Source organism: Salmo salar, chromosome 23, assembly GCF_965601325.2.
Source record: "Salmo salar chromosome 23, fSalSal1, whole genome shotgun sequence".
In the NCBI taxonomy this organism is placed as follows: domain Eukaryota; kingdom Metazoa; phylum Chordata; class Actinopteri; order Salmoniformes; family Salmonidae; genus Salmo; species Salmo salar.
This window is the reverse complement of record NC_138313.1, coordinates 41,165,307-41,186,226: the sequence shown is the minus strand read 5'-3', so window position 1 is coordinate 41,186,226 and position 20,920 is coordinate 41,165,307. Positions and strand designations below refer to the sequence as shown.

The following is a 20,920-nucleotide window of genomic DNA, read 5'->3' as shown; positions in this document are numbered from 1 at the left end:
CAGACGGATCAGTCAGGGACTGGGAGAAACAGACGGATCAGTCAGGGACTGGGAGAAACAGATGGATCAGTCAGGGACTGGGAGAAACAGACGGATCAGTCAGGGACTGGGAGAAACAGATGGATCAGTCAGGGACTGGGAGAAAGACTGATCTGTCAGTGACTGGATAAACAGACTGACAGGTCAGTCAGGGACTGGGAGAATGACATAAAGGGAACCCAGGATCCATCTAAACTTCACAGACCATCTAGTTAAAATAAAAGCGTGTGTGCGTGTTTAGGATCGAGGCTACGGAGAGGAAGCACAACGGGGAGTGGGAGGAGGACTGGGCCCCTGGAGAACAAACCAAAACCAAGAGTCCCTCCCCGGCCCTGCACGCAATCAACAACCCACCCCCCAAGTCCAAGAGCTCTGGTAAGGAGAAGGGAACAGGCGGTACCTCTATAGATTAATGAATAGATTCCAACAGGGACCTGTAGAGCAGCAGGACCAGTAAGGGCCTAGACTTACAGTTGTGTTGAACCTCTCTGCATGCTGTCTGCATGCTGTCTGTCTTCTTCCTCTGTGTGCCGTGCTTTCTGACTTCCTTCACTTCCAGACTATGGAGCCAGCTCTTTTCAGGCTGATGACAACGATGAAGAGGAAGAGGAGGAGGAAGAGGAGGAAGAAGAAGGGAGAGAAGTGAGTGACTGAGTCTCACAGTGTACCGACACATCGCAGAGTCAGAGACACGTTACAATACCACTGACAACATGCTCGATTTCCTTTGACAACCAAAACCTATTGACATGTTTATATACTGTACATTAATAGTGCTAGCCTGGATGCTAGGCTGTTTCTGCTTTAGCTAGCTCGTCTTGTGTTTCCTAAACTGCCTAGAACCAGGAGGGTGTTATATTTCTCGATACAACCCCTTGAGCTCTCTTTCTTTCTTTCTGTTGTGTGAATTGGATTCAGTTGACCAACTATAGTAGATGTTTTTTTTCTAGATTTGCTCAAGTTATGTGCCTTGCTAGGATTTACGTCTGTCTGGGCATCAGAGTGACTCTGGTTGATGTTGTTTTTCATCTGTAGCTTTCGGATGGTTTTATCACTATGAAGGGAAGCTGCCCACACTCCGCAAGGTATTCTGTACGGTCGCAGTTTAGTGTGCTGTGAGTGTCCTCTCAAAGCTAACACATATGCAGTGCCTTCAGAAAGTATGCATACCCCTTGATTTACTCCACATTTAGTTGTGTTACGACCTGAATTCAAAACTGATTACATTTGTTTTTTCTCACCCATCTACACACACTACCCCATAATGACAAAGGGAAAAAGTTTGTTGAAATTTTTGAAAATGTATTAGAAACTAAATAAATAAGTATTCACTCCCCTGAGTCAATACTTTGTAGAAGCACCTTTGGCAGAGATTACAGCTGTGAGTCTTTCTGGGTAAGTCACTCCGGGCTCCCAAGTGGCGCAGCAGTCTAAGGCACTGCGTCTCAGTGAAAGAGACGTCACTATCGTACCTGGTTCGAGTCCATGCTGTATCACAGCGATTGGGAGTCCCATAGGGCGGAGCACAATTGGCCCAGCATTGTCTGAGTTTGGCCAGAGTAGGCCGTCATTGTAAATAAGAATTTGTTCTTAACTGACTTGCCTAGTTAAATAAAGGATAACATTTATTTTTTTAAAGAAGAGCTTTAAACAACTGGATTGTACAATATTTGCACATTAGTCTTGCCATAGATTTTCAAGACGATTTAAGTCAAAACTGTAACTTGGCCACTCAAACGGCTCTCGTGTGAAGTCGTGACTTGCGACATACGCCTAGTTTCCTGAATCGGGTCACATTTGTAAAAATGTCTAAAAACATAATTCCACTTTGACATCGTAAGGTATTGTGTGTAGGCCAATGACACAAAATCTATTTTAAATTCAGGCTTTAACACAACAAAATGTGGAAAAAGTCAAGGGGTTTGAATACTTTCTGAATGCACTGTAGTTAACTTGGAGCAAAATAACATGAGTTATTTACTGGTCCTGTCACCACAATGCTCCAGTAGTTATTAACCTATATTGTAATGGCCGTCAGTGTCTGTTGGAAGTTGGAAAACGTTCTTGTACTGTATCGTTTTTTGCATAATTTGTAATTTGTCGTGGAATCATCGGTTCTGGTTTCTCCCTGCTTTCTATAATTAAAAACTTTACTGGCGCCTCAGAAAGTAGAGAAGAAGAAGAAGGTGTCCAACATTGACACCTTGCAGGAACAGAGGAAGAACAAGAAAGAGATGGAGTTTGAGCTGAAGCTGGCTGCAGAGAAGGAGGAAATGTATGAACGAGAGAAACAGCTGAAGATCAGTAGACTGGTGCAGGAGGTAGGAGTAATGATCTGACTGGTTTAGAAGGTAGGACTAATGATCAGTAGACTGGTGTAGGAAGTAGGAGTAATGATCTGACTGGTGTAGGAGGTAGGAGTAATGATCTGACTGGTACAAGAGGTAGGAGTATTGATCAGTAGACTGGTGCAGGAGGTAGGAGTAATGGTCAGTAGACTAGTGCAGGAGATGGGAGTAACGATCAGTAAACTGGTGCAGGAGGTAGGTGTAATGATCAGTGGAACAGTGCAGGAGGTAGGAGTAATGATCAGTGGACCGGTGCAGGAGGTAGGAGTAATGATCAGTAGACTGGTGTAGGAGACAGGAGTAATGATCTGACTGGTGTAGGAGTAATGATCTGACTGGTGTAGGAGTAATGATCTGACTGGTGCAGGAGGTAGGAGTAATGATCTGACTGGTGTATGAGGTAGGAGTAATGATCTGACTGGTGCAGGAGGTAGCAGTAATGATCTGACTGGTGTAGGAGATGGGAGTAATGATCTGACTGGTGCAGGAGGTAGGAGTAATGATCTGACTGGTGTATGAGGTAGGAGTAATGATCTGACTGGTGCAGGAGGTAGCAGTAATGATCTGACTGGTGTAGGAGATGGGAGTAATGATCTGACTGGTGTAGGAGGTAGGAGTAATGATCTGACTGGTGCAGGGGGTAGTACTGTTGATAAGACTGGTGTAGGAGGTAGGAGTAATGATCTGACTGATGTAGGAGGTAGGACTAATGATTGGACTGGTGTAGGAGTAATGATATGACCGGTGCAGGAGGTAGGATTAATGATCTGACTTGTGTAGGAGGTAGGAGTAATGATCTGACTGGTGTAGGATGTACGACTAATGATCTGACTAGTGCAGGAGGTAGGAGTAATGATCTGGCTGAGGTAGGAGTAATGATCTGACTGGTGTAGGAGTGTTGATCAGTAAACCTTTGCAGGAGGTAGGGGTAATGATCTGACTGGTGTAGGAGTATTGATCAGTAAACCTTTGCAGCAGGTAGGAGTAATGCCCATATAACACCATGCTGTATAAGTGAGAATATAAAATGAAAATCACAAACACTTTATTTTCAGTTGATGTTTTGTCAGCACATCGCCAATAGTATGTGCAATCTTTTTTAATTTATACCTGTATGACTGAGCCATAACCCAGCCTTGAGTTATGTGTTGTTCTATATGACTGAGCCATAACCCAGCCTTGAGTTATATGTTGTTCTATATGACTGAGCCATAACCCAGCCTTGAGTTATATGTTGTTCTATATGACTGAGCCATAACCCAGCCTTGAGTTATATGTTGTTCTATATGACTGAGCCATAACCCAGCCTTGAGTTATATGTTGTTCTATATGACTGAGCCATAACCCAGCCTTGAGTTATATGTTGTTCTATATGACTGAGCCATAACCCAGCCTTGAGTTATATGTTGTTCTATATGACTGAACCATAACCCAGCCTTGAGTTATATGTTGTTCTATATGAATGACCAGTGACCCAATCTTGAGTATTTCGTTGCCTTGCGTTGCGCTGTGCCGTGCCCCAGGTGTCAGAGACTGAGCGGGAGGATCTGGAGGAGTCGGAGAAGGTGAGGCACTGGGTGGAACGTCTCAATCAGACACGGCTGGAACAAATTTCCTGTGTAGAGAACGAGTCCCCAGAGGTACACCTAGAACCCCCTCTCCTGGAACTATGTAGAACTACCCTCCCTATAACTATGTAGAACCACCTCCCCTAGAACTATGTAGAACCACCTCTCCTAGAGCTATGTAGAACCACCTCTCCTAGAGCTATGTAGAACCACCTCTCCTAGAACTATGTAGAACCACCTCTCCTAGAACTATGTAGAACCACCTCTCCTAGAACTATGTAGAACCACCTCTCCCAGAACTATGTAGAACCCCCTTTCCTCTGTGTATCAGTGAGGACCACCTGTGGTACTATCGCATATGATATTTTACATGTGTAGTAACTCTTCTTCATTTAATGTTTTTTCCCTTCCGTTGGTAATTGATAGATTTGTGGTAGGATAAAGTGAGTCATTTATCTTGTTATTCAAAGACAGTGATTGTTGTGCAGCCACAGTGCTCTGTGACTGTCTGTGTGGAGTACAGTGATAGCACTGTGGTTGTGAGTGTCTGAGTGGCAGGGCTTGTCCTTCAGGTGTCCCCTCCTTGCTCTCCTGCCTCTGGGCCCATGGTGAGGCGTTTCTACAGGGGTCTCCAGCTGGCCACCACTGACCTGGATGACTTCAACTTGGATGAGATGGACCAGAGTCTGAAAGGTCCCCTGAAGAGACTGGCCCCCACCCAGCCTTCTTCTTCCCAGCCCCCACCACCCCTACCTCTCCCTCCACTTTCCCCCAGACTCAACCCCAGCATCCCCAACTTCTCTCCCCCCTTCATCCGCAAGCCTCCTCCCTCGGCTTCTACAGCGGCCTCCAGAGGAAGTAAGCCCCGTCCTCCTCCTCCGCCTCCCTCCTCGTCCTCCCACTACCCCCCTCCCTCACAGTCCTACATGCCCCCCTCCTCCCCCCGGCCCACCCCTCAACCTCCCCCTCCTCCTCCCCCGCCTCCCCCACCCCTTCCACCCCCTCCGCCCCCACCCCCCCAGCACCCTGAGGAGAGGCTGGGGGGAGGGTCCCTAGGATGGTACCCCCACCATCACCCCTCCAGTCCTCCAGAGACAAGGAGCGAGTGGGAACGGGGTGGGTACCTGCCAAGGGGAGGTTACTACTCGTCCAACGCCAGTGACATGACCTACCCCTCGAACTCTAAGGTAGCCTCCCTGGGGTGTCTATGGTCTGGTCTGAAACAACCCCTAGCCCTTGCCTTGCCCCAAAACCTTTTAGCTGAGTTGATGGGAGTGGACAACAATTCACAATGACTGAATGGTGTGAAGAAGACATCTCTTTCCTCTCCATTGAAATGAAATGCTGTTTTGTATTCAGTTTGTCGAGGCTCTGTGTGATTTGAAATGTTGTTATAGTATTTGACAGCAGTGGGTGTAGAATCGCATGGCGTGTTGTGGTGTGATATGCAGTAACTAGTGGGTGTTTTATGTGTGAAGATATTATATTGTCAATGTAGGCGAAAGAGGCTGTAAGTCAAGACTTAATAGCTCCTTTTCAAGTGCACAATATCGCCTGTCTTGATGTGTTTCACTTCAAACACCCGTGTGTGTGTGTGTATAACATTCATATTTCCGCAGTGTTTTGCAAAAGTAATTCAGGGATGAATACACAGTACTCTTTCCCTGGCTCAGGTGATGATAAACACTTCCCACGTCAGTGGTGTATCCAATTCAAGCAATCCCCTGGTAAGTCTGATATTTGAGAGTGTTCATTAAGCCTGCCTTGAAGGAGGTACTTGTGTGATGTGGAAAAATGTTGAGACAAGCTGGAGATCTGTTGACATTTAAACCACACAACTTTCTTCACAGTTCTAGAACATGCCCAGGGCTCTGATCCTTACAGGGTTAAACATAGATATACACAGGGTTAAATCACAGGGTTAAATCACAGGGTTAAATCACTCATGTCACTGGTTTCATCATGAGCTGTTTGTTCTGGGATTCAGCAGCAGAATCCTGCTTCTCACTGTAGACCACCGTAACCCCATTGCTTGCTGTCATATTTGCTGCTGAATGGATGTTCCCAAAAGCAAATAGCTCCTAGCCTGCCCAACCAGAGGTGTCAGATTGCCCCTACCATGTCTAAACCAGTCATGCTACCCCAGAGCCAGTCCCAACGACCTACCGTACGCTCTGAGGGCCTGGTAAGAAAAACACTCCTAACCCCCCTCTTTCGCTCTCCCTAAAAACCCTCAATCCCTTTGTGGACGCTTGCTATGTTCTCCTGTCGCTGTCCCTAGCCGGGGTACTAGTTTGTTGTCACTGTCCCTAGCCGGGGTGCTAGTTTGTTGTCACTGTCCCTAGCCGGGGTGCTAGTTTGTTGTCACTGTTCCTAGTTGGTTGTCACTGTCCCTAGCCGGGGTACTAGTTTGTTGTCACTGTCCCTAGCCGGGGTACTAGTTTGTTGTCACTGTCCCTAGCCGGGGTACTAGTTTGTTGTCACTGTCCCTAGCCGGAGTGCTAGTTTGTTGTCACTGTTCCTAGTTGGTTGTCACTGTCCCTAGCCGGGGTGCTAGTTGGTTGTCACTGTCCCTAGCCGGGGTACTAGTTGGTTGTCACTGTCCCTAGCCGGGGTGCTAGTTGGTTGTCACTGTCCCTAGCCGGGGTGCTAGTTGGTTGTCACTGTCCCTAGCCGGGGTACTAGTTGGTTGTCACTGTCCCTAGCCGGGGTGCTTGTTGGTTGTCACTGTCCCTAGCCGGGGTACTAGTTGGTTGTCACTGTCCCTAGCCGGGGTGCTAGTTGGTTGTCACTGTCCCTAGTCGGGGTGCTTATTTGTTCAAGCTGTTTCTCTGGTTTCTCTGCTGTACAAGACAAGGATGGTTAGCATACAGATGCTAACTTCCTTATCAGGTTGACACAGGTGCTAGGCAGGCAGAGTCTATCATAGGTATTGGATGAAAACCTCTTAAAGGTCCAATGCAGTTATTTTTATCTCAATATCAAATAATTTCTGGGTAACAATTAAGTACCTCACTGTGATTGTTTTCTACTCAAATGGTCAAAAATAAACACATATCTTCTTAGCAAAGAGCAATTTCCCAAGCAAGAATTTTGTTAGGACTGTCTGGGAGTAGCTGTTATTGGCAAAGAGGTTTGGAACACCCTTTCTTATTGATCTATTAACTAATTTACCGCCTGATGATGTCACTAGGTACACCAGAACTCCATCCCACCAAATCTAGGACTGTGACGATACCAGTATTGCAGAAGATCAAACTGTGTGGTCCTTTAAAAACCTGCTGTATGTGCAATATTGTGTGCTAAAGTAAAAAAATAAATAAAAATGTGACTCTGGATGACACCATAGTGATGTTTGTTTCCAACATTAGGGCTGTTTTGGTAAAGAACTTAAATCCGCTTCGTGTTTTGTTTTTCCCTGCCACAATACTAACGAGTATTGTGATACTGGTATCGTCACGGCCCTAACCAAAACAGATCTTACACTACATTTACATTTGATTTATTTAGCAGACACTCTTATTAGTGCATTCATCTTAAAACAGCTAGGTGGGACAACCACATATCACAGACATAGAAAGTATGTTTTTCCTCAGTAACGTAGCTATCAGTAGAGTCAGAGCTAGAAGGGGGAGTGGGGGGGGGGGGGTTCAAGTGCAAGTCCTGGTTAAGTGTTTTTTAAATTGTATTATTATTTAAATTTTGGGGGTGGGTGGGGGAGTCGAGGTGAGGAGGAGGATTATTTAAGATGCTGTTTGAAGATGTAGCGTTTTTATCATTTTCACAATTTTACAATATTATTCCAGTCTCATAGTGTGGAAATATATATAAAACACAGGAAAATCACAATGTTTATTGCACTGGGACTTACATTTTATACATGTAAGCAGTAACTCTCCTGAATGTGGTATGACTATAGGACAAAGACAATGTATTCAAAATAGCTTCTGAAGTTGCATAATTGTATGTTCGTTAATAGGAAAATATGGCTGTTTTTTCTATTTCCTGAAAGGTTTCTGTTTTGGAGATAATAGGTTTTCATCCAAAAGCGAGGCTATGCTAATGTCCCTTCCTCTATCCCTGTCACCCTGTTTCATTGCATGACTATGGAGATAGCACTCTGCTCCCGCTGGTCATTTACCATATGTCAGCACCACAGGAGGTTGGTGGCACCTTAATTGGGGACGACGGGCTCGTGGTAATGGCTGGAATGGTATCAAATACATCAAACACATGGTTTCCATTGATGCCATTCCATTTCCTCTGTTCCAGCCATTGCTATGAGCCGTCCTCCCCTCAGCAGCTTCCACTGGTCACCACTATCCAGAAAAACCAAGGGAGGATTGAGTCTTCATATATTATTCATGTTGTCAAGGGTGAATCCACAGAGACTATTATAGTCTTTGCAGTTTATCAGCAGAACTTGTCAGTAAACGAGTACTTAACCCTAAGATGCAGAGAGATAGAGAGAAAAAGAAGAAGCTTAGTGTTGTTGTGTCAATCTCTTCTGAATGCCTTCTGGTTCCTGTGCTACAGCCGCCGGAGATGCTGAAACGGATGGTGACGTATAACACCTCCTTTAGGTCAAACAACAAGAGACAAGTAATCCATACCCATCACCACCTTCCCCCCAGACTCTCCTGTCTTTTCCTTTGACTCTCCTCTCCTCTGCGCTGAGTGTTTATTAGTAGTTTAGTGGCTGTTTCCCCTTCCTCTTTCCTAACTAAATCAATCCCTCTTTCTTCCCCGGAGTGATGCGTGTAGTGACTGACTCCTTTACTTCTCTGGTTTCCAATCTTTCCTCTTTGTTTGATGCACTAGTTCCTTGTAGTCGCACGTTCGATAACTCAACTAATGACTATGGAGAGCACATGTATTGGGCATTCTTTTGTCTCTGTGTAGATATGCGGATGGTGTGGATGCTGAATGGTGTACATTATGTGGGTGTACGTCTTCTTTTTGTGTCCAGGTTGACCTCATGTTATCTGACAGTGCATTGTCCTGCTGTCAAGGCCTTTTTAGTATTTGATACAAAATGAGATTGGGACCACAAAAAACTTCTGTACTCTAGGAAGAAAGAGCTCCATGTTTTTACACAACCCTACAGATCATGATTATTGTTAAAAAGAACTTTGATTTTACAGTCCTTGTTCGTAAATTCATTCCCTACACTTCCAGATCTGTCATAACAAACTCTGTGGAAATCTCAATTGGCACTCTGCTATTCCCTATATTCTGCACTATACTGTATCTGGTGGAAAGTGGTGCACTATAGGCAATTTGAGATGCAGCCTCGTACCTCAGAGGGCCTTTTGTTCTTGTGATGCTTTCAAAAATCTGTTGATGTGTCCATGAGCAAGGAACTTAACTCTGACCCCACTCTCTGTGGGTTCTTAGGTGTGGGATATGCAAGAAAACTATTTACCAATTCACACTTATACATGTGTGAAATAGGACAAATGTAAGCACCCACTTAATTATTATCTTGTTATGATTATATTCAAAAGACGTCAATGTCATTGCAATGAATAGGCTTGTACTCAGAACGTTATCTTACTCAATCAGATTCAATCAACTTTCATTCAGAAAGCAATGCTTTTATAGAGCCGCTTTTTATTCCTCCTTTGTCCATGAATGCAGAATGAGGAGCTGTGGCCCTCAGATTTTGATGGTCACAGATGACGGTGTGTGTGCTTTTGTGTGTGTATGTGCGTGTGTGTGTGTGTCAATGAGGCCTGTCCTAGAGGAGAAAGATGAGCCTTTAGATGTCACACTGTGAATGTGACATTAGCAGGCAGAGACACGTGAAAGGCAGATTGAACAAGCCTGTTTTGTTTTTTATTTTCAACTCCTTTTGAGATGTTTTGAAGTGAAAATTAGAAATGCGGTCGCTATCTCACTTTTTCAAACGAAAGTGATTGAACAGTGGAGAAAACTGAAAAACAGATTTTCAGTGACAATGGAAATTTGCTTCAAAAATCTATGTTTTATAGAGTGCCTTGCAAAAGCATTCACCCCTTTGCGTTTTTCCTATTTTGTTTCATTACAACCTGTAATTGAAATAGATTTTTATTTGGATTTCATGTAATGGACATACAGAAAATAGTCCAAATTGGTGAAGTGAAATTAAAAAAATAACTTATTTAAAAAATAAAAACGGAAAAAGACGTGCGTGCATATGTATTCACCCCATTTGCTATGAAGCCCCTATATAAGATATGGTACAACCAATGACCTTCAGAAGTCACATAATTAGTTAAATAAAGTCCACCTGTGTGCAATCTAAGTGTCACATGATCTGTCACATGATCTCAGTATATATACACCTGTTCTGAAAGGCCCCAGAGTCTGCAACACCACAAAGCAAGGGGCACCATCAAGCAAGCGGCACTATGAAGACCAAGGAGCTCTCCAAACAGGTCAGGGACAAAGTTGTGGAGAAGTACAGATCAGGGTTGGGTTATAAAAAAAGATCCAAAACTTTGAACATTCCACAGAGCACCATTAAATCCATTATTAAAAAATGGAAAGAATATGGCACCACAACAAACTTGCCAAGAGAGGGCCGCCCACCAAAACTCACAGACCAGGCAAGGAGTGCATTAATCAGAGATGCAACAAGGAGACCAAAGATAACCCTGAAGGAGCTGCAAAGCTCCACAGCGGAGAATCTGTCCATAGGACCACTTTAAGCCGTGCACTCCAGAGTGCTGTGCTTTACGGAAGAGTGGCCAGAAAAAAGACATTACTTAAAGAAAAAAATTAGCAAACACGTTTGGTGTTCGCCAAAAGGCATGTGGGAAACTCCCCAAAAGAAGTACTCTGGTCAGATGAGACCAAAATGGAGATTTTTGGCCAAATACAAAACATTTCATCACCCCGAGAACACCATCCCCGCAGTGAAGCATGGTGGTGGCAGCATCATGTTGTGGGGATGTTTTTCATTGGCAGGGACTGGGAAGCTGGTCAGAATTGAAGGAATGATGGATGGCGCTAAATACAGGGAAATGTTTGAGGGAAACCTGTTTCAGTCTTCCAGAGATTTGAGACTGGGACGAAGGTTCACCTTCCAGCAGGACATTGACCCTAAGCATGCTGCTAAAGCAACACTAGTGGTTTAAGGGGAAACGTTTAAATGTATTGAAATGGCCTAGTCAAAGCCCAGACCTCAATCCAATTGAGAATCTGTGGTATGACTTAAAGACTGCTGTACACCAGCGGAACACATCCAACTTGAAGGAGCTGTAGCAGTTTTGCCTTGAAGAATGGGCAAAAATCCCAGTGGCTAGATGTGCCAAGCTTATAGAAACATACCCCAAGAGACTTGTAGCTGTAATTGCTGCAAAAGGTGGCTCTATAAAGTTTTGACTTTGTGGGGGTGAATAGTTATGCACACTCAAGTTGTAATTTTTTTTTTGTCTTAGTTCTTGTTTGTTTCATAATAAAAAATATTTTGCATCTGCAAAGTGTTAGGCATGTTGTGTAAATCCAATGATACAACCCCCCCCAAAATCCATTTTAATTCCAGGTTGTAAGGCAACAAAATAAGAAAAATGCCAAGGGGGGTGAATACTTTCGCAAGCCACTGTAGTTACAACCATTGCATTGAAACTCTGAAATGTGTTGGTTTTAGCAATAAAGCGTTGGTTTTTGATGTCACGTCCTGGCCAGTATAAGGGTTAATTGTCATTTTAGTTTGGTCAGGACGTGGCAGAGGGTATTTGTTTTATGTGGTTCAGGGTGGTGTGTTAGTTAGGAGGGCGTTTGATTTATTATTTCCGGGTTTTGAGTTATGGTCTATGTTGATGTATTTCTATGTGTAGTCTGGTTGATCTGTTTCTATGTTGAGTTAATTGGGGTGGACTTCCAATTGAAGGCAGCTGTGTGGTGTTGCCTTTGATTGGAAGTCCTATATTAGTTGGGTGTGTTTGTCTGTGTATTTGTGGGAGATTGTTTCGTGTTTAGCGTGTGTAAGCCTAACAGGACTGTCTGTAAATCGTAAGTTCGTTTTGTTATTTTTGTATGTTCGTTTTTGAGTTTATTAAATGTTCAAAAATGAACTATCACAACCCTGCTGCATTTTGGTCATCTTTTTCCGACGATGATTTCGCTATATCGTCCTCCGACGAAGAAATCCCTGACATTTGAAGCAACAATTTTATTTAAATAGTTGAATATATAGTTAGCTGATATTCATACTGACGTTCTTATCGCTACAGTCGCATAGACCTTTATTTTACAAAGCTCGAGATGGAAAGATATGGAAAACGGATCCACAACCTTGGTTTTTCTCATATTATTAAATTAATCCATTTAAAGACATAGAAGTGGTTGTCAAAAGAAATCTATCTCTTCAACACTCAGCACACCCATTCTCTGCTAGGGCCTGATTACATACAAAAGTCATTTAGATACATAATGATAAATGACACACTACATTGACCTGGTTTGTGTTGAACCTATGAAGAAGTTTTACAATGTTTAAAATTAACAAAAGAAAAAATTGCCATTTCAGTTTACATCACAGATTGTGTAAAATGTCAGAATTATCCAAATCCTTTGTATGAACTAGGGCAATAAATCAGTTGAGACCAGGGTGATATAAGACTATATTGCAGGCCTATTGCTCAACCATGTTTCCTTGTGGAGCTAAACCTCAGTTCACCGTGTCATTTCTGCATTATCTAATCCAGAGGCTCTTAAGCTTTTTCAGCTCGAGACCCAAATGAAAAATGTACTGTCCTCGAACAACTCAAAATAAGAAGAAACAGTGTGTGATTATAAATGTTTACTCATAACTCGCGACCCACCTCTCACATTCTCAGGGCCAACTTTGGGTCCCAAAGAAACCCTGGTCTAATCGTATGTTGTTTGTTTTTCAGAAATATGTGGAAGACTTTGATCCCCTCTCCATGGTACTGTATGCCTGAGCTTAGCCTGTCTATATCTGCCAGACTATTAGACATATAGGATAATGTCATGTATACAGGTGTAGAACCAACCATATGCAAATACATCTCTTTGAAGAAGTAGATCATTCATATCCCACTGGGCACAGACGTCAATTCAATGTCTATTCCACGTTGGTTCAACGTCATTTCATTGAAATGACGTGGAAACAACATTGATTCAACCAGTGTGTGCCCAGTGGGATGCCAATAAGATCTTTACCAAGAGACCAAACAAAAGACGTGCCTTTGAAGACCTGTGAATCGTGTCTTTGACTATAAAGCTGTGTGTAAATGTCAGTCTCCATCCAATGTGAGCCATGCCTTCTAGGTAACCATAGATCCTCATTGAGTCACTGTTACAGCCATTCTGTGTTATAGCCTTTCTGGAAACGTCAGTGGAACATCTCTTTTGTTCTCATCTTTCTTTGAAAAAGTAAATGCACCTCAGGGAAGCAGTTTTCTACATCTATAGCCATATATCATGAAGATATAATGTATAGATTGTACCATCTATACAATCTTAGAAAAAAGGTGCTACAGTATATAGAACCTAAAAGGGTTCTTCAGCTGTCCCCATAGGATAACTCTTTGAATAAGGAAGGTTCTATGGGGACTGCCGAAGAATCCTTTTGGAACCCCTTTTTAATCTAAGAGTGTACATGTCTATTCACTGTGATCCAGTGTTGTGATGTAACCATCCCACTCTCTGGCTGTGTTAACAGTTCTCCTCGGAGCAGATAGCTGGACGAGACGTGAGACTGCTGAGAATCAAAAAGGTAATCAGAACCCCCCTCAGGATGAACTGTCCAGTTATGACTATACTTCTCAGGTTGCTAAGCTTTTTATGAAGGAAAGAAAGATCAAAACACATTTTCCTTCAGGGACCATACAGCTAATCTTGCCCTGCAGAACCATTCCTTTATTGCCTCAGACAGACATTCAGTAGGATGATGACAATGCATCTAAAGCTTTAAATTGTATGTAATGAATGGATTACATGTAATTTCAATGTCTACCAGCATGTTAAATGTGCAACCAGAGGGAAAGAAATCTAGACCACCTTTACTCCACACACAGAGACGCGTACAAAGCTCTCCCTCGCCCTCCATTTGGCAAATCTGACAATAATTCTATCCTCCTGATTCCTGCTTACAAGCAAAACCTAAAGCAGGAAGTACCAGTGACTCGCTCAATAAGGAAGTGGTCAGATGACGCAGATGCTAAGCTACAGGACTGTTTTGCGAGCACAGACTGGAATATGTTCCGGGATTCTTCCGATGGCATTGAAGAATACACCACATCACTTACTGGCTTCATCAATAAGTACATCGATGATGTCGTCCCCACAGTGACTGTATGTACATACCCCAACCAGAAGCCATGGATTACAGGGAACAGCCGCACTGAACTAAAGCGTAGAGCTGCCGCTTTCAAGGAGCGGGAATCTAACCCGGACACTTATAAGAAATCCCGCTATGCCCTCCGACGAACCATCAAACAGGCAAAGAGTCAATACAGGACTAAGATTAAATCGTACTACACCGGCCCCGACACTCGTGGGGTGTGGCAGGGCTTGCAAACTATTACAGACTACAAAGGGAAGCACAGCCACGAGCTGCCCAGTGACACGAGCCTACCAGACAAGCAAAATAACTTCTATGCTCGCTTTGAGGCAAGCAACACTGAAACATGCATGAGAGCATCAGCTAATCCGGATGACTGTGTGATCACGTTCTCCGTAGCCAATCTGAGTAAGACCTTTAAACATGTCAACATTCGCAGGGCCAGACGGATTACCAGGACGTGTACTCCGAGCATGCGCTGACCAACAGGCAAATATCTTCACTGACATTTTCAACCTCTTCCTGTCTAAGTCTGTAATACCAACATGTTTCAAGCAGACCACCATAGTCCTTGTGCCCAAGAACACCAAGGTAACCTGCCTAAATGACTACTGACCTGTAGCACTCACGTCTGTAGTCATGAGGTGCTTTGAAAGGCTGGTCATGGCTCACATCAACACCATTATCACAGAAACCCGAGACCCACTCCAATTTGGATACCGCCCCAACAGATCCACAGATGATGCAATCTCTATTGCATTCCACAATGCACTTTCCCACCTGGACAAAAGGAACACCTATGTGAGCATGCTATTCATTGACTACAGCTCAGCGTTCAACACCATAGTGCCCTCAAAGCTCATCACTAAGCTAAGGACCCTGGGACTGAACACCTCCCTCTGCAACTGGATCCTGGACTTCCTGACGGGGCGCCCCATGTGGTAAGTGTAGGTAACAACACATCTGCCACGCTGATCCTCAACACGGGTGTCCCTCAGGGGTGCATGCTCAGTCCCCTCCTGTACTCCCTGTTCACCCATGACTGCATGGCCAAGCACGACTCCAACACCATCATTAAGTTTGCCAACAACACAATAGTGGTAGATCTGATCACCGACAACGATGAGACAGCCTATAGGGAGGAGGTCAGAGACCTGGCCATGTGGTGCCAGGATAACAACCTCTCCCTCATCATGATCAAGACAAAGGAGATGATTTTGGACTACAGGAGAAGGAGCACGCCCTCATTCTCATTGACGGGGCTGTAGTGGAGCAGTTTGAGAGCTTCAAGTTCCTTGGTGTCCATGTCACCAACAAACTATCATGGTCCAAACACACCAAGACAGTCGTGAAGAGGGCACGACAGTGCCTATTCCCCCTCAGGAGACTGAAAAGATTTGTCATAGGTCCTCGGATCCTCAAAAGGTTCTACTGCTGCACCATCAAGAGCAGAGGAAGGCCCAAAATATTGTCAAAGACTCCAGCCACCCTAGTCATAGACTGTTCTCTCTACTACAGCACAGCAAGCGGTAGCGGAGCATCAAATCTATGTCCAAAAGGCTTCTTAACAGCTTCTACCCCCAAGCCATAAGACTCCTGAACAGCTAATCAAATGGCTACCCGGACTATTTGCATTGTCGTCGCATTGTCGTCGTCCCCCCATTTTTACTCTGCTGCTACTCTCTGTTTATTATCCATGCATAGTCACTTCACCCCCACCTACATGTACATATTACCTCGACTAACCGGTGCCCCAGCACATTGACTCTGTACCGGTACCCCCGTATATAGTCTCCACATTGACTCTGTACCGGTACCCCCCTGTATATAGTCTCCACATTGACTCTGTACCGGTACCCCCCTGTATATAGTCTCCACATTGACTCTATACCGGTTCCCCCTGTATATAGTCTCCACATTGACTCTCTACCCCCGTATATAGCCTTGCTGCTGTTATTTTATTGTTACTCCTTAATTATTTATATTTTTCTTATGTTTTATTTTTATGTTTTATTTTATAGATACGTTTTTTTTTATCCAGTTTATTATAGTAAATACACATTTTTTCACTCTTTTTTTCTTCTTAAAACTGCATTGTTGGTTAAGGGCTTATAAGTAAGCATTTCACTGTAAGGTCTACACCTGTTGTATTGGGTGCATGTGGCAAATACAATTTGATTTGATCTCTCTTACCTTAGGTTGGACCACTTGATCTGGCCGTGGAGGGGGGTGTAGACTCCCCTCTGGGAAAGCTAGTGGTATCTGCCATTTATGATGGAAGCTCAGTAGACAAACATGGTGAGTCCATAAATGTCATAACGAAGTCCATAAGAAAGCAACCCCATTTGTATATGTTAAAGCATTCTATTCAAAATGCAATTCATCAATACTGATTTTTATCCTTTGTTGTTGTTGGTGTACATAGACAAATGATTTTGTGTTTCAACACTTGATTGATTTTGGCTTCATATAAAGAACCTGACAAACATGAATCTCTTTCTTTACGCTCTGTTGTTAACAATAAAGTTGGAATGTTGTTTTGTGTATGATTTCAGAATAGTAATGAGAAAAGTTGTATTATACCCAATTTCTCAGTCTGATGTTCATCAGGCTGACTCATTTCATATCCTCTTGGAGACGTTATAGTAGAAACTAATCCCAGGCTATTGAGTGGGATCTGGTTCCAAAGCAAACATTCTATCTACATAGGCAGCACTAAGGTTGTGGTTTGTAAAAAAAATATGCAGACAGCAATTCATGAGTTTATTGTCCTGACTGTGCCTGTGTGTGTGTGCCTGTGTGTGTGTGTGTGTGTGTGTGTGTGTGTGCCTCCCCAGGTGGGATAGTACCAGGAGATGAGGTGATGGCTGTGAATGGGAAGGTCCTGACTGACTCCTCACTGACAGAAGGAGAGAATGCTCTGAACTTGGCCTGGAACAGTGGAGGGGTACTACTGTCTCTTTTACAGCAACTCTGACAACAATATCTTCTAACAGAAATACTGGCGGGTATTTCTCACAGCCTAATCGATGAGTTAGGCAGCTTACGCTCATGACTATTCTCATTAAACAGACATGTATCATATTGATGCTGTATTGTTTGGTACTACCCTGATCATTTGTACTGATGGTCATTTGTTGCCGTACATGAGTTTTATTGATATGGTTATAAAGGCCAGCCCCAATCAAAACATTCACAATCAGACCAGTTGGTTTTATAGTGAAGAGAGGAGAGGGGAGGTGTGGGGCGGAGAAGAGAGAGGAGGGGTGGATTCAATTTTACCAATAGGTCTTTTGTGATATTTTGTAACCATACAAATACTGTATGGAAGAGGGATAGACATGTCATCACAGTTTTAGGAAGATGTTATATGAGCCAAACGTGATAGATTTTTTTATTTCTTTATATGTCTGTGTGTCTTTAGGATTGGATTGAGCTGGTGATAGCAGTGTCACCTCCAAAAGAATACGAAGATGAGGAGTAAGTACATTTGCCATCAACTCAACATACAGTGAGGAAAAAAAGTATTTGATCCCGTGCTGATTTTGTACGTTTGCCCACTGACAAAGAAATGATCAGTCTATAATTTTAATGGTAGGTTTATTTGAACAGTGAGAGACAGAATAACAATAAACATTAAAATGCAAATCAATTTCTAACATTTTTGACATGCGTTTTTCTGGATTTGTTTGTTGTTATTCTGTCTCTCACTGTTCAAATAAACCTACCATTAAAATTATAGACTGATCATTTCTTTGTCAGTGGGCAAACGTACAAAATCAGCAGGGGATCAAATACTTTTTTCCCTCACTGTATAGTACAGTCTCTCCATCAACTCAACATATAGTACAATCTCTCCATCAACTCAACATGTAGTATAAACACTCCATCAACTCAACATGTAGTATAATCTCTCCATCAACTCAACATGTAGTATAATCTCTCCATCAACTCAACATGTAGTATGATCTCTCCATCAACATGTAGTATAATCTCTCCATCAACTCAACATGTAGTATAATCTCTCCATCAACTCAACATGTAGTATAATCTCTCCATCAACTCAACATGTAGTATAATCTCTCCATCAACTCAACATGTAGTATAATCTCTCCATCAACTCAACATATAGTATAATCTCTCCATCAACTCAACATGTAGTATAATCTCTCCATCAACTCAACATGTAGTATAATCTCTCCATCAACTCAACATATAGTATAATCGCTCCATCAACTCAACATGTAGTATAATCGCTCCATCAACTCAACATGTAGTATGATCTCTCCATCAACTCAACATGTAGTATGATCTCTCCATCAACTCAACATGTAGTATAATCTCTCCATCAACTCAACATGTAGTATAATCTCTCCATCAACTCAACATATAGTATAATCGCTCCATCAACTCAACATGTAGTATAATCGCTCCATCAACTCAACATGTAGTATGATCGCTCCATCAACTCAACATGTAGTATGATCTCTCCATCAACTCAACATGTAGTATAATCTCTCCATCAACTCAACATATAGTACAATCTCTCCATCAACTCAACATATAGTACAATCTCTCCATCAACTCAACATATAGTACAATCTCTCCATCAACTCAACATATAGTACAATCTCTCCATCAACTCAACATATAGTACAATCTCTCCATCAACTCAACATATAGTACAATCTCTCCATCAACTCAACATGTAGTACAATCTCTCCATCAACTCAACATGTAGTATAATCGCTCCATCAACTCAACATGTAGTATGATCTCTCCATCAACTCAACATGTAGTATAATCACTCCATCAACTCAACATATAGTACAATCTATGTGACGGCAGGTAGCCTAGTGGTTAGAGTTTTGGGCCAGTAACCAAAAGGTTGCTGGATCGAATCCCCAAGCTGACAAGGTACAAATCTGTCATTCTGCCCCTGAACAAGGCAGTTAACCCACCGTTCCCCGGTAGGCTGTCATTGTAAATAAGAATTTGTTCTTAACTGACTTGCCTAGTTAAATAAAGGTTCAATTACATTTTTTTAAATGTGAATGCATAGCCTACAAATGCTCACAATGATTAAACTGAAAGTAGATGCTGGGCGTACTGTTTTAATTCACTTCTTTATGTGTCAACTCTGATGTGATTTTAGCTAGATGGCCACTCCCTCAGTGAACCTGGTCAGTGTTGTCTATGTCTGTCAGACTGTAGCTAGATGGCCACTCCCTCAGTGAACCTGGTCAGTGTTGTCTATGTCTGTCAGACTGTAGCTAGATGGCCACTCCCTCAGTGAACCTGGTCAGTGTTGTGTATGTCTGTCAGACTGTAGCTAGATGGCCACTCCCTTAGTGAACCTGGTCAGTGTTGGGTATGTCTGTCAGACTGTAGCTAGATGGCCACTCCCTCAGTGAACCTGGTCAGTGTTGTGTATGTCTGTCAGACTGTAGCTAGATGGCCACTCCCTTAGTGAACCTGGTCAGTGTTGTGTATGTCTGTCAGACTGTAGCTAGATGGCCACTCCCTCAGTGAACCTGGTCAGTGTTGGGTATGTCTGTCAGACTGTAGCTAGATGGCCACTCCCTCAGTGAACCTGGTCAGTGTTGTGTATGTCTGTCAGACTGTAGCTAGATGGCCACTCCCTCAAGGAACCTGGTCAGTGTTGGGTATGTCTGTCAGACTGTAGCTAGATGGCCACTCCCTCAAGGAACCTGGTCAGTGTTGGGTATGTCTGTCAGACTGTAGCTAGATGGCCACTCCCTCAGTGAACCTGGTCAGTGTTGGGTATGTCTGTCAGACTGTAGCTAGATGGCCACTCCCTCAAGGAACCTGGTCAGTGTTGGGTATGTCTGTCAGACTGTAGCTAGATGGCCACTCCCTTAGTGAACCTGGTCAGTGTTGTGTATGTCTGTCAGACTGTAGCTAGATGGCCACTCCCTCAGTGAACCTGGTCAGTGTTGGGTATGTCTGTCAGACTGTAGCTAGATGGCCACTCCCTCAAGGAACCTGGTCAGTGTTGTGTATGTCTGTCAGACTGTAGCTAGATGGCCACTCCCTCAGTGAACCTGGTCAGTGTTGTGTATGTCTGTCAGACTGTAGCTAGATGGCCACTCCCTCAGTGAACCTGGTCAGTGTTGGGTATGTCTGTCAGACTGTAGCTAGATGGCCACTCCCTTAGTGAACCTGGTCAGTGTTGTCTATGTCTGTCAGACTGTAGCTAGATGGCCACTCCCTCAGTGAACCTGGTCAGTGTTGTGTATGTCTGTCAGACTGTAGCTAGATGGCCACTCCCTCAGTGAACCTGGTCAGTGTTGGGTATGTCTGTCAGACTGTAGCTAGATGGCCACTCCCTCAAGGAACCTGGTCAGTGTTGGGTATGTCTGTCAGACTGTAGCTAGATGGCCACTCCCTCAGTGAACCTGGTCAGTGTTGTCTATGTCTGTCAGACTGTAGCTAGATGGCCACTCCCTCAGTGAACCTGGTCAGTGTTGGGTATGTCTGTCAGACTGTAGCTAGATGGCCACTCCCTCAAGGAACCTGGTCAGTGTTGTGTATGTCTGTCAGACTGTAGCTAGATGGCCACTCCCTCAGTGAACCTGGTCAGTGTTGTCTATGTCTGTCAGACTGTAGCTAGATGGCCACTCCCTCAGTGAACCTGGTCAGTGTTGGGT

The 20,920-nt window shown here is 43.5% G+C and overlaps 1 protein-coding gene across 2 annotated transcripts in view; it reads left to right on the top strand.

Moving 5' to 3' along the window:
- The window catches only part of LOC106584586 (harmonin), a 48,465-nt gene that overhangs the window by 21,300 nt on the left and 6,245 nt on the right, over window positions 1-20,920 (top strand). For both annotated transcript variants that reach the window (XM_014170040.2, XM_014170039.2), the window contains exons 13-19: window positions 281-414; window positions 599-681; window positions 12,838-12,870; window positions 13,629-13,682; window positions 16,448-16,547; window positions 17,087-17,196; window positions 17,674-17,729. In XM_014170040.2, coding sequence (XP_014025515.2) covers window positions 281-414; window positions 599-681; window positions 12,838-12,870; window positions 13,629-13,682; window positions 16,448-16,547; window positions 17,087-17,196; window positions 17,674-17,729 — 570 coding nt within the window. The remainder of the gene's footprint in view (window positions 1-280; window positions 415-598; window positions 682-12,837; window positions 12,871-13,628; window positions 13,683-16,447; window positions 16,548-17,086; window positions 17,197-17,673; window positions 17,730-20,920) is intronic.